Raw genomic sequence first — 13638 nt, forward strand, 5'->3', positions numbered from 1 at the left:
TATATGATAGTCTGGAGAACACATATCCATTTTCAGTATCATGGTTTAATCATCCCTTGAAGATAGCATATCAATTCCTCTGTTGGGAGTCTAGTGATTAAAGAACAGTGGATTTCTGAACTAAAGGGACCCTTTTTCTGGAGTAAATGTCCTTTTTCAGGGAACTGAATGGATTTGAACCGGAGCAGAACATCCTGAGGAGCTTCTCATTTTAACACCAAAACACAGCAGACAGGACTGAGTTAACAGCGAGGGAAAATCCACACACAAAAGTGATCATGTTACTAAAATAAAGTACTCACTTTCTCTGTCTCTCTCAGGGGTGAATTCCAAGTCAGCACGAGTGCTTCTGATGCTGGTGATCCCCGGTCACATGGTCTTCCTCTACGCCATCTCTCTGCTGCAGGGAGACGAGGTGCCGATCTCTGTAGCCTTCACCGTCTGCTATCTGTGTGCCGCTACGCTACAGGTAAACTGATGCAGTTCCATACACACACTCTGTGAGATGTCTCCACGTCCCCTTATTTACTACAAGAAATAGAGAATCATTTTTTTATATTCCTGTCAATTATGACCGAAAGGTTTCGTATGAACTCGTTGGCCCTCAGTTGGCCCTGAAGTTTCACATGACACTCTGACACAAACTGACTGTGCAAACCAAAAGTAAGACTTCCTACAGTCTGATAAAAAATGGGCTGCTTCCACCTGTTACCTAACTGTGAAATGAGCCGCGCCAGGTGTTGGTGCTTCAGCAGCTCGGTGAGATAAAGAGGACAGAACCGAAAGTACACCGCACTCCTGCCACGGTCACCTTACTGACCTGCTCGAATCAACATAACGTCAACCTCATCTGTTCAGTGTTTGTACAAACCTGACACTCATTAAACATGCAGTGTTTGTCCGTATTGTTAGTGTTATTTGTACGAAATGAAATGCTTGGTACCAAGTCAATGATTGTCTGGCGATCTCCATGATCTCTTGCAGGTTCTAATAAATCTCAGATTTCATACAGTATAAGCCAGAGTCCAGAAAAGCTGATTTCACTACTCGGAAGCTTCAATTGAGATCACTCGCTTGGCTGATTTAAAAAAAACACACAAAACATACAGTATGCAGGTACAGTGAGAAAGACACTTGAGCAGCTGAGGTGCATTAATCCAGTGGACGCACCCTCACAGCCCTATCAGATGAACTGAAGTACCCTTGATCGATCCATCATATTCTAATTATGCTCTTTTGGAACTAACCTGATGTTATTAAACATTGTTGAATATACAGAAGTGGTTATTGTTACAATACATTTTTCATAGAATTGACGGCACTATTTATGTTGGTAAAGTGTATGTTAGTCAGAATGCTGGGGATTGTAACTTTAATCACATTTCCCCCCCATTATATACATCAGACCGGCACATACGGGTACTTCGCAAAAAGTCAAGGTCGCGCCCCCTTTTGGGGGATAGAAAACAGAAGATCCAATAGACTTCAATGCAATTTAACGTATGTTTGGATTGTAATTTTGATCACCGCCATGTCCCATCAGTCTTCCCCCGTCCAACACAGTGGCCGGATATTGCTTATCCAGATTTCTATACATATTTGATTGAATCACGTTAGACTAAGTGTTGTCTGTAAATAACCAACGTGTTAATAACCAACGGTTTGATCTGTAGGCTGAGATTTAGTTGGAAACGACAGTCTGATGCTGCTATAACGTTAACATATGACTGTATTACTGCAGCAACCTCACACTTAAGCTAACGTTAGCTAGCCATGCTAGTAACTGTCACCAGCATCATTCAGTCGTTTACCACACTGACAGTGAATATTCACGTATCGTATGTGCCTCAAATCTCAGTGTGAAAGCCTCAGTTAACCCACTACACAAAAGCTTTTCAGCATTTTCTCTCCTGTGACGGCGAGTTTCTTTCCCCCAAAAGGGAGCGCAGCCTCGGCGATGACGCCATGCTGGTCTGGTCTATAGCTTGGAGCCATAAAGCTCCTCTATTATATATTTTTTAGGACACGGCAGGGGAACAAATCAGAGATCAGCGTTTTTGGATTCATTGTTGGTGCAACCAACTACACAGCAACTCTTCAGCATAGCGTTATTACTATTAGCGGTTTGTTTAAAGGACCCGTATTGTAAAAAGTGAGATTTTCATGTCTTTTTATTATAAAGCAGCTCTAGGTGATATATAAATACTGTGAAAGTATGGAAACGCTCAATCAATCCATGGAGAAATACATACAGCCGTATTCAGAAACTGTGCCTTTGAAACAAGCTGTCGGGGATTTCTGTACATTTGTGACGTCACAAATATACACTATTTAGATAATTTCACAGTTTTAAATGTAAACATTCTAAACGTGTCCCAGTTTATTTTCTGTTGCACCGTATGTCAATGACATCAGCTGACAGGAAGTAAACATGGACCCAAGCTGTTGCCTAGCAACGCAATTCTGTTGCAATCCCATTGAAATGTGCTAAAACTGAGCGTTTCAGACAGAGGGTAAATACAGGCATATTGAGGCAGATACTATGAGGAAAATAAAGCTGTTTTTTTACATTATAGCACATAAACATGTTCTAGAAGAAACATAAAATACAAGTATGAACCTGAAAATAGGCATAATAGGGGACCTTTAAAGTAGAAGTTTGGAGACATGTTTCAACTTCTTCTGTTTACTCTGTTATCGTCTATGAGGGACACGGGATTGTTTTTCCCCCGAAAGGGGGGCGTGGTCATTAGAGCCTACTCTGGATGACATACTGCCCGTCTGATGTATCCATGTTTTGTTTTAATGTATTTTCCCTCTAATCGCAGCCTTTTTCAGCTCCGTTTTCTTCTCCCTTTAGGTGGCCATCCTGCTTTATTTTGCCGACCTCATCATCCGTGTGATGTGGAGACGCAGTCTGGACCCCGACAACTTCTCCATCCCCTACCTGACCGCTCTGGGGGACCTGTTGGGCACCGGCTTCCTGGCCCTCTGCTTCCGCGGCGTCTCGATGGCTCAGAGCCTGGGTCTCTGAATGTTCCCCCCTTTAACCCCTGAACTCTCAGCCAGCCACTGTCTCGTTGCACCAATGTTGTTAAATCTACCCAGAGATGCTTTTGATTGGACAATAAAGCGTTTTCTGACGGTTATCACCGGGCCAGTTCATACCGAGGAATCTGTCTTTGTCACAAATTCCAACCTTTACAGTGATGGAGAGGCGGCACAGGTGACACCCACCCATTAATAACCCATCCATTTGGGTGAAGGAACACGTCCAGCAAATCTAATTATTTTATTTGAGGGCGAAAGACTTTAATAGTAGAAGTTTTAGTTCTCTGTCCGCAAGAATGTTTGACTTTATTGTGTAATCATTCCTCTTTACCTGTCTTTTAGTTTTCATGCATGAACTAAATGTGAGTTTGGTGGCTGTGTGCTCGCCTCGTCTCTCAGCTCATCTCTTTGGCTTCATCAGAGGAATAAGTAGCGACTTCTAAGCAGCGAGACTGAACAATTGGCCCGTTTATGGACATCTGTTTGAATGTGGATAGATCAAACAGACTTGAAACAGTCCATGTTTGGGTGGGCTCTGTACTATGCATTAATGCTAGAGGTTGTGGGGGTTGACGTACTGTATGTAGTACACTAACTGGAATTTTAATGGACGTATGGGCAAATGGGCAGATTTAGTTTTTACGCAATCAGGTCACGTAGCTGTACTGTAACACACAGGGGGAATGTTTCGTCATCGCGTGAACACATCTCCGTTATCATCCATATAATGTACTTTATGTACTATCTTTTCTTAACGTTTTCTGCAAATTCATTTTTTAGGTAGCGTAACGGAGGCAAACAGACAGAATGGAGTAATCAGTATTTTCATGGCCAAAGGTACATGGCATGGCTGCTAGGTGAAAACAGTATGATAAGGAGGAAGATACTATCAGTAGGTGTGGTGGGAGTTTGTGTCAGTCATGAAGAACAGTGCAAAGCAGATCCACCTCACGGCACCTCACCGCTAGATGAAGCCAAATCCTACATACTGCACCTTTAATGTTATGACTTTTTAGACAGACTATTTTACCGCCCTCCAAAAAAATGTAATTGTAGTTTATTATAGCAAATTAACTTTAATTTGATTAGTATTTGCAGTCCATAGCTTACAGAAGCAAGTGCGGTAAAGAGTTCAACAGTATACAGATTAACCAAACCAGAGTTCAGTAACTGGAGCCTGGGCAGTAATACATATCCAGAATGCAGCAACTACAAACCCAAAATGCAGATACTGTGTTCTGGCTTGCTTTTTTAGGTCCGGCTTTGTCGTCACTGCAAATTTAAAAAAGCTGTTTTCACTGAAATGACACATTTCTCTGGCATACAATTTTTTTTATATAATAAAACAGATTCCATAAATTCACATACAGATTCTAACTCAATGTTGACTAAATATATAGTTACTGCATTATACAATAATGTATGAGATTGATTTCCAATTCTACATCATACTAAAAGTTGTTCAAAGGCCCGAACGATCATGTTCCAAAGCACTGTGAAGCCCTGAAAACATATCGACACCTCTCACTATGTGCAAACAATCTCAGTATTCAAAAAAACATTTTACACTATTTTATTTATTATCAGTATTTTTGTGAATTTTGTGCCACCATTCAATGTAAAAACAACAAACACCAGTGAACTGATGCAGAGGATTTTGTTTTCACCCGTCAGCCCACGTTTATGTGTTGACATGGATTGTGTAGCTGCAGAGGATTTGGGGTATTCCCTCACAACTTGATACTAACGGTCCCTTTAATGGAAGGTCCACAAAGCCTTACTGTTCATTATGACGTTGACAGAACCATAAAACCTCATCATTACAGCGGTGAATGCATAATACATGCACACGTGACTCTCAGGTGTGTTCAGACAGACGGCAAAGCCAAATTTTGCACCATTCATACGAATGTGACTCACTTTTAACTCCAGTTCTTTGTTATTTTACCTCCACAGTCTCACTGTTTTTCCTTCTTGTCTCTATATATATAAAACAAATCCATAAAGCCCTGCAATGCGCTCATATTTCAGCCCTGTCTTCTAAAAGTTACGTTCCCGTACAACAACTTTAAAAACAGATCACAGCTCACAGCTGGCGGTACCGTGAGGTGGTCGGCTTATTAATAACACCGTGTGTTTCCGTGTAACGCATCGGCGGATGCCTCTCTCATTCAGCAGCCTTGTTATGTCTGTATAATGTTACACTACGTTGTCTCTCATCCCGTCATCTACCGCTTTTTTCTTTCTCACCGTGGACGGCCAGCAGCTCCACACATCCACACACGTATCTCTCTGCTTGAAGAAGGAGGTGGGGTCATGCGTCATCAACACGTCAGCAGTTACACTGTGCATGTGTTATATGCTGTGGTCTTAATGATCAGGCTGATCGGAATTCTTAAAAAAATTCCTGAATCCGGATCATGATCCGGATCACCACCAAAATCAAATGAATTGTTCATTGTGCCACACTCCACCCCTCCAAAACATTTGATTCAAATTCACTGTGAACTTTTGGAGTATTCCTGATAACAGACAAACAAACAAACAAACCTCCTTCACGGGGGTAATGATAGTCTGCGGATAGAGGTCAGCGTGGTGGACAGGTCCAAATACAGGACTGTCACCCAGGAGACCGCTGTTCGTGTCCCATGTGAAGCTAAAAGTCAAATTAATAATTAATTTACATCCGTAGCTTAATAACATAACAAACATTGTCATTTTAAGCCAAACCATGATGTTTTTTTTAATAAACCTTACCAGGTAGTTTTGTTGCATTTTTGTTTTGCTTTTTTCCAATTTACAAGGTTAACCACGTGTTAAAAAATGTAACGCTGTATGGGAATGTAATTTTGTAGGAGACAGAGTTAGACATTTTCAATTCCACATCTAAAATTGTATTCACATTCTGTCTGAACACACAGTTCCACTTCATTTAAAGTCAGATTTACCCATCTTCATTTCATCCAGTTACGCATTATTTCAGTTGACGTGAACACACATAGATTACAATTAGTACGGATAAAAAAAACTTGCAAAAAAACGCAGTATTTAGAGATTATAGTCTGAAGTACTCTGGCTATCTCTCTTGCTATCATTTCTTAATGTGTATATGAGTTTAATCTGTGAATGAGATTTCTCAAAATAACAGAAATACAAACGTGTGTAAATGCACTCATGAAGTCACATGTGATAAATTTGCTCTTAATAGCTCATTTTAGAGACAAACCTCATAAACACTGAAATCTGAGGCATTGTCTTGTCAACAATTCATATTCTATGTGAGGTATTTCAGTGTTAATAGTGCTTTGGTAAAAGCTTTTATTGTGACACTGTTACACAGTACTTTCTACACTTGGAAATGATGAAATATAGATATGTACTATTTGAATCACTCAAGCTTACTGAAATCTATGTGTTAACTGTGATACTGTGAGAATTAGACCACAGCTAAGGTTGTGTTGTACCAGCACATAAGTGTGTCTTAATCAGTAGGGCTGGAAGATATATCAGATCAGTTTTATCATTATAACTGTTCCCTGTTATTATTATTCATTGTTATTTTACTATTATTATAATTAATTGCAGTCTGACCAGTGAAATATTGTAGAATTATTGGTTGGTTTAATGTATGGCTAGATGTCATTAGTTTCTGTGGCTTTTCTTAAAGTAAATATATTGAAGTTGGAAAGTTTATATGAATTTTTGATGACTAAATTTAGGTTGGCAATAATAACTGTATTTTTTAAAATTTATTCTAAATAAAAAAAATAATAACATAAATAATAATAATAATAAAAACAGTAATTTAAAGGAATAGTTCACTGTTTTTGGAAATATGTTGATTCACTTTATTGCCAAGACTTAAATGAGAATCCTCTTATCTAACTCTTGGCAAGACAGTGAATAAACATATATACCAAAATGTGGTTTATCATCCAGCCCTGTTGATAAGTATGTAAAAGAGTGATGGCAAAATACCTGATTGTAAACTTGCACTTTTCTTTTAATAGTAGTCTAAGGTTGCCTTGAAAACAAAGTTAATGTCAACTGTGTCTTGTGTAAAATATCCTCATCTACAACCATGTCGGTGTCCAAAAATAGTAGCTTTATTTAAATGTTGCAACAGTCTTTTCTCTTTTGCTGTCTGTTGGCAAAACTTTGTACCTTACTTCAATGTTGACACTGCCACATTATGACTTTAGGGGCTTTTAAAATGCCTTTATTTTGTAATCCTGCTGTGTTCACTTTCACCTGAGCTTCCACACCTGTTATGTCTTATATGTGTGCGCAACGATCAAGTGTGGAATCAAAAATGTTACAAATGTTTGGTGAGTGTTTATGTGATTTTGTGGCTATGAACAGTTATATTTTAATAAAAACCAACAGTGTAATGAAAGACGTGTGACTTTGGCATCCTCGCCTAAATCAACCAAAGAATCAGATGATTTCTTACTTTTGTACCATCAGATAGAAGTATCAATAATGACACCAGCCAGGTGTCCATCTAAGTTTAGCACACATTTTAACCACAGTTCTGGGAAATGGGCAAAGATCATCACCTAACACACCTTGGGTATCTCCATTTTTTAGAAAAAAAAAGTAATAGTATACAGTAGCATGTCGAAAAATATGTCGTAGTATAGTATGTCGAAAAAACAAAGTCATAGTATAGTATGTTGAAAAAAGTCATAAAAAAGTCATAGTATAGTACATTGAAGAAAAGGTCATAGTATAGTATGTTGAAAAAAAAAGTCATTGTAGAGTACGTCAAAAAATTTCATAGTTTAGTATGGTGAGAAAAAAGGCATAGTATAGTATGTCGAAAAAAAGGTATAGTATAGTATGTTGAATAAAAAGTAATAGTATAGTATGCCAAAAAAAAAGTCATAGTATAGTATGTTGAAAAAAAGGTCCTAGTATAGTATGTCGAAAAAAGTCATGAAAAAGGTCATAGTATAGTATGTTGAAAAAAGTCATGAAAAGTCATAGTATAGTATTTCGAAAAAAAAAGTCATTGTACAGTACGTCAAAAAACGTCATAGTTTAGTATGGCGAGAAAAAACGGCATAGTATAGTATGTCGAAAAAACAAAGTCATATTATAGTATGTCAAAAAAAGTCATAAAATAGTCAGTATAGTACATTGAAAAAAAAGTCATCGTATAGTACGTTAAAAAATGACAGTTTAGTATGTGCGAGAAAAAGTCATACTACAGTATGTTGAAAAAACAAAAAAAATTGCTAGTATAGTAAGTCGGAAAGAAGTCATAAAAAGTATAGTATGTTGAAAAAAGTCATAGTTAAGGATGTTGGAAAAAGTGATAAAAAAAGTTGTAGTAAAGTATGTCAGAAAAAATAATTTAAAAGTTATAGCATAATACGTCGAAAAAAGTAATAGTATGTCAAGAAAAATCATAGTATAAACATCATAGTTTAGTAAGTCAAAACAAGTCATACATATATATGACATAAAAAAATCCATAAAAAAGTCATACTCAGTGACAGACGGACTTTTGGGCCCTCTACGGTCCAGCCAAAAACTGCCTTTGGGAAAATATCTGAGTGTGATTTTAACTTTGTGATGACAAACAAAAATTTAAAAAAATTAAAAATTACCACACACAGTTCTGCTGTTAAGGGATTGTATTTGTAGAAACTTCAAGGCAATCAACCAGTGAATCATCACACCCGCAAGTGTGCTTCAGTTATCACAATCACAGTTTTGTGACACTAGTAAACTGGTGCATGAGAGACTCTTTCAGATTGTGCTTTGTTCACCATATCACAATGACTCACCAAGTCACAGGTCTGTCTAAAGGAGCATTTCTACAAGAATGGCTGGAGATTTCTGACTAGCTGTGCTTATTCACAGCAGCGTCTTGGCATTTGATTGAGATGGATAAACACTATGTTTTATCCCTTCAAAAGAACGAGCTACTTAGGAAAAAAAAAAAAAAATTAAAAGGTGAAACATATTTTGCGCAGCATGTCATTAAGCCAGTAGGAAGAAACATGAAGGGTGTGATTGAGTGTTGTCAAGTCACATGAAAATTATGGCTTAAATCACAGGACTGCTTCAAAGGGGAGCATTAAAATGAAAACCCTGTAATCCATGGCTGCATTCATAGCAAACAGAACAAAATAAATGTGGCATAAGTATGAAGGCACAAATATAAGGCTTCAATAACAGAGGAAGTCACTTATGAAGACAGCTTTTAGCACATTACAGATACTCACACACAGATATTGCACTTTTCAAAGCATTAGTACAGGCACAAAAAAAAATGTATTTAGCTAGAGTAAATGGAAGTACATTGTGCTGCTGATAAAGCCTCTTTCACTCGGCACTTGAAATAATAATTGGAATGCAGGACTTTTACATTGCCGTATTGCAGTATTAATGGAATAACTATTAATTGTTAATAGTTTTAATATTATATAAGCTAAAAGCGGAATCCAGAGCATATCTATGATTCAGTCAGTCTCGGCTGGAATTGCCTCCACTCGTGGATCTCAACATGGCGACAGCTGCCAGCTGCTGGCTCTGCCAACGGTGCTAACAACACCAACAGAGCTAAAAGTGTTAACCAGAGAATGACCATTACGTTTCCGCGACGACGCCGTGGTTCGGGAATGCGGTATCAGCGGTATGAACGTTGTTTCCTTGTTTATTTAAAGTTTATTAATACTGAACGTGTTGCGTGTCCAAATTCCCCGGCAATTAGCCCGCCATGTGTGAACTAAATTGGATAAACGGTTCTCGAGATACGCAAAGGACATTTGCCAAAAAAAGAGACAAAACGCACAATAAACAAAGTTTAAAAATGAATTTGACTGATAGCATTATAATTTGTTTTTCCTAATTTCCTATAGATATTAATTCTTTTGGCCATGATTATCGTGTAGTGGAAATCTGATATTGTGAGTCCTAGTATTAATCCTAGGGAAAATGGAAGCTAAATTCTGAGACTATTATTTTAGTAAGAGTTTAGTCACTTGAGTTCAAAAGCAGTAGTTGTAGACTGTTCTTTTAAACCCAAGTAAATACTCATTCATCATTCATTTACTGTATTATTGCAAACTTTATTCTTCCTATAAGTTGAATTGTACGCTCACCTAACCGAAACCTAATGGATGATTTTACCCCTAGTTTCAATATATAATGGACTCGATTTAGCACTCCTATAATGTTGTTGGACTCACAATGGGCAGTTTAAATGGGGCGGCTGCGGCTCAGAGGGTCGAGCGGGTCGTCCACCTATTGGAAGGTCGGCAGTTCGATCCCTGGCTCCTCCGGTCACGTGTCGAAGTGTCCTTGGGCAACACATTTAACCCCAAATTACTTCCGAAGGCTGAGTCGTCAGTGTGTGAATGAGTATTTAGATTAGATCCTGATGGGCAGGGTGGTACCTTGCATGGCAGCCTCTGACATCAGTGAATGAATAAATGGGTGAAACAATGGGTGAATGCTGACATGTAGTGTAAAGCGCGTTGAGTGGTCGGAAGACTAGAACGGCGCTATATACGGTCCCCTCGTCTGGAAGTCAGTGGGTTTTTAATTAGATGCCTGAAATAAGATCTGTGGTTAACACAAGCTAAAGAGATTTTAACATTTTGTTCTACGACGTAAAATACATCAATAAATACCCCACTCATGAATTTTGAAGCCTTTATGTGTCTTAAAATTGCCGGTTGTTAACATCCTCATTGTGTGTACTCACACTCATGGGACCGTGGTGTAGTTTGTTTATAGCCTAACGTCAGCTTTTTACTTCTGCCGATTGCAGTAATGCTTCAAAATTCATAGAAGTGGTGTTCAGTTGTGAAGATTATATTACTGAACAAAATGTGTACGTATTATGAATGTGTGTTCGCCACAGAGTTTATTTTCTTCAATAATCCCAAAACCCAATGGAAAAATCCCATTGGCTTTTTGACGAGGGAACCCAGGGCAATGCTAACTTCCTGGTTGGCCTACAAAAAAATACATCATCCCGGCACCGCTCTATTTAACTCAACTGCAAAGAGTTTGGACAAAGATCCAGGTGTGTTTATGCTCGTAGCGGATAATGTAGCCTCGAGCCATTAGCTTTAACCAGAGATGAGCTGGGGGGCAACAGATGTCTGGTAAGCTCATCTCTTTCTAACTTGTAGTCTTCAGACACAACCTACACTGACTCAAGTACAGTTTATCAGACTTTGTGCAGCTACCCTGTGGAGCAACAAAAGGCTTAATAAAGCTTTTTTTTTCCCCCCGATATATGCAGTAGTAATACTTCCAAGACCTGTAAACAGACTTTGATGTGTAAAATGGGCGGAATTCCCTTTTAAAGACTGTATGAAGACATTTGTTAAAACTGATATTTCCGCAGTGCAGGCCATTAATAAACATTTTCCAACATCAAGCTCTGCATTAATGTACATTCCGTCACATTTGCTGAACAAGGCTCTGCAGTGGAGATGCCTGTAGGTGGATTAACCCCTTCATGTGCCTGCATTCACGTTAACAAGGGGAGCTCTGACCAGAGGTAGCGCTGGGCTGGACCCAGCCCTGACCACAGCTATGTGGTTGTTTGTTCAGCCTACCTGCCCAGAGCTAAATACAGACAGTGATAGAGGAGGGATGGCAACAAACTTTTACTGGAATTAAGGAGCGAGATGCAAGTTTTTCTGGAAATGACTCTCAGAAATACATTTAAGATAGTGCTGTGACAAGTTCTGTAAGACAAGACCAGGCAATGGTTTTTGAGCTCGGGTTTGATCAGAGAAGTGGAAAGAAAAAAAGAATTGAATTTGAATTGTTTAGAATATTTCTATTTGGCATGAGTTTATGTGCAAAAGTCAAGACAAATAACTTTCCATGCAAAGAAAAAAAAAGGAAATCACTCTGAAAAAGAGTAACCCCTCCCTTTCATATAAAATTAATTTTCACAAAATCATGAGCCCAAATCCTTACGAACACGCACGTTTCCATACAATAAATACTTTATGCACTGACATACATAAATAAATGCCGCCCAGAGATATTCTACTGTAGGTGCTTTGAATGAATCTGCTGTGTTCAGTTTCACAGTCAGCACATTCACCCATACCCATACTCACCCATGCACGAGGAGAACCTGCTCCTTGGAAGTGTGACTTCAATTTATGGCTCATCAGTTCTCAGAAGAACAAGCCGTGGGAGAACTTTTACTGTAGCGGGCACCGCAGTGATGCTGTTAAGGCATATTACCCAATGCCTACATGTATCATTCAACAAAACTAAAAGTCAAAGAAAGGTTTGTTGAATTTGACAAAGTAATTTCCAGTTGAGAAATGGCAATCAAGTGAATAAAAAATAAACACAGTGGAAACCGCTTACAGAGATCACGTCTGTGCTCATACACTGCAGCTGGCGCACCGCAGCATGCGAGGCACAAATCTTGTCGGTTAACGGTGAATAATCGGTTAATGAGGGTCGGTTATCGGTTAAGAAAATGTTTAAAAATTAGCATCCCTAATCACCATCTATCCATCCATCCATCCATCTTCAACCGCTTATCCGGGATCGGGTCGCGGGGGCAACAGCTCCAGCAGGGGACCCCAAACTTCCCTTTCCCGGGCCACATTAACCAGCTCTGACTGGGGGATCCCGAGGCGTTCCCAGGCCAGAGTAGAGATATAATCTCTCCACCTAGTCCTGGGTCTTCCCCGTGGCCTCCTCCCAGCTGGTCGTGCCTGGAACACCTCCCAAGGGAGGCGCCCAGGAGGCATCCGTGCTAGATGCCCGAACCACCTCAACTGGCTCCTTTCGACGCAAAGGAGCAAGGACTCTACTCCGAGTCCCTCACGGATGACTGAGCTTCTTACCCTATCTCTAAGGGAGACGCCAGCCACCCTCCTGAGGAAACCCATTTCGGCCGCTTGCACCCGCGACCTCGTTCTTTCGGTCATGACCCAACCCTCATGACCATAGGTGAGAGTAGGAACAAAGATTGAACGTTAGATCGAGAGCTTTGCCTTCCGGCTCAGCTCTCTTTTCGTCACAACGGTGCGGTAAAGCGAATGCAATACCGCCCCTGCTGCTCCGATTCTCCGACCAATCTCACGTTCCATCGTCCCCTCACTCGCGAACAAGACCCCGAGATACTTAAACTCCTTCACTTGGGGTAAGGACTCATTCCCTACCCGGAGTAGGCAATCCACCGGTTTCCTGCTGAGAACCATGGCCTCAGATTTAGAGGTGCTGATTCTCATCCCGACTGCGTCACACTCGGCTGCGAACCGATCCAGTGAGTGCTGGAGGTCGCAGACCGATGATGCCAACAGGACCACATCATCTGCAAAAAGCAGCGATGAGATCCTCAGCACACCGATCTGCAAACCCTCCTCCACCCGACTACGCCTCGATATCCTGTCCATGAATATCACGAACAGGATTGGTGACAAAGCGCAGCCCTGGCGGAGGCCAACCCCCACCGGAAACGAGTCCGACTTATTGACGAGGATCCGAACACAGCTCTCGCTTTGGGCGTACAGGGATTGGATGGCCCTGAGAAGTGCCCCCCTCACCCCATACTCCTGCAGCACCCCCCACAGTATCTCCCGG

At 40.1% G+C, this 13638-nt stretch overlaps 1 protein-coding gene across 5 annotated transcripts in view; it reads left to right on the top strand.

Annotated features, from left to right (window-relative positions):
* The window catches only part of LOC119489481 (solute carrier family 41 member 1), a 33049-nt gene extending 29877 nt beyond the window's left edge, over nucleotides 1-3172 (top strand). For 3 of the 5 annotated variants that reach the window (XM_037771967.1, XM_037771970.1, XM_037771969.1), the window contains 2 exons: nucleotides 321-469; nucleotides 2861-3172. In XM_037771967.1, coding sequence (XP_037627895.1) covers nucleotides 321-469; nucleotides 2861-3034 — 323 coding nt within the window. In that variant the 3' untranslated portion in view covers nucleotides 3035-3172. The remainder of the gene's footprint in view (nucleotides 1-320; nucleotides 470-2860) is intronic. The other 2 variants (XM_037771966.1, XM_037771968.1) reach the window with 1 other exon arrangement.
* Nucleotides 3173-13638: the final 10466 nt, after the last annotated feature.

This window comes from Sebastes umbrosus, chromosome 6 (assembly GCF_015220745.1).
Source record: "Sebastes umbrosus isolate fSebUmb1 chromosome 6, fSebUmb1.pri, whole genome shotgun sequence".
NCBI classification, from domain to species: domain Eukaryota; kingdom Metazoa; phylum Chordata; class Actinopteri; order Perciformes; family Sebastidae; genus Sebastes; species Sebastes umbrosus.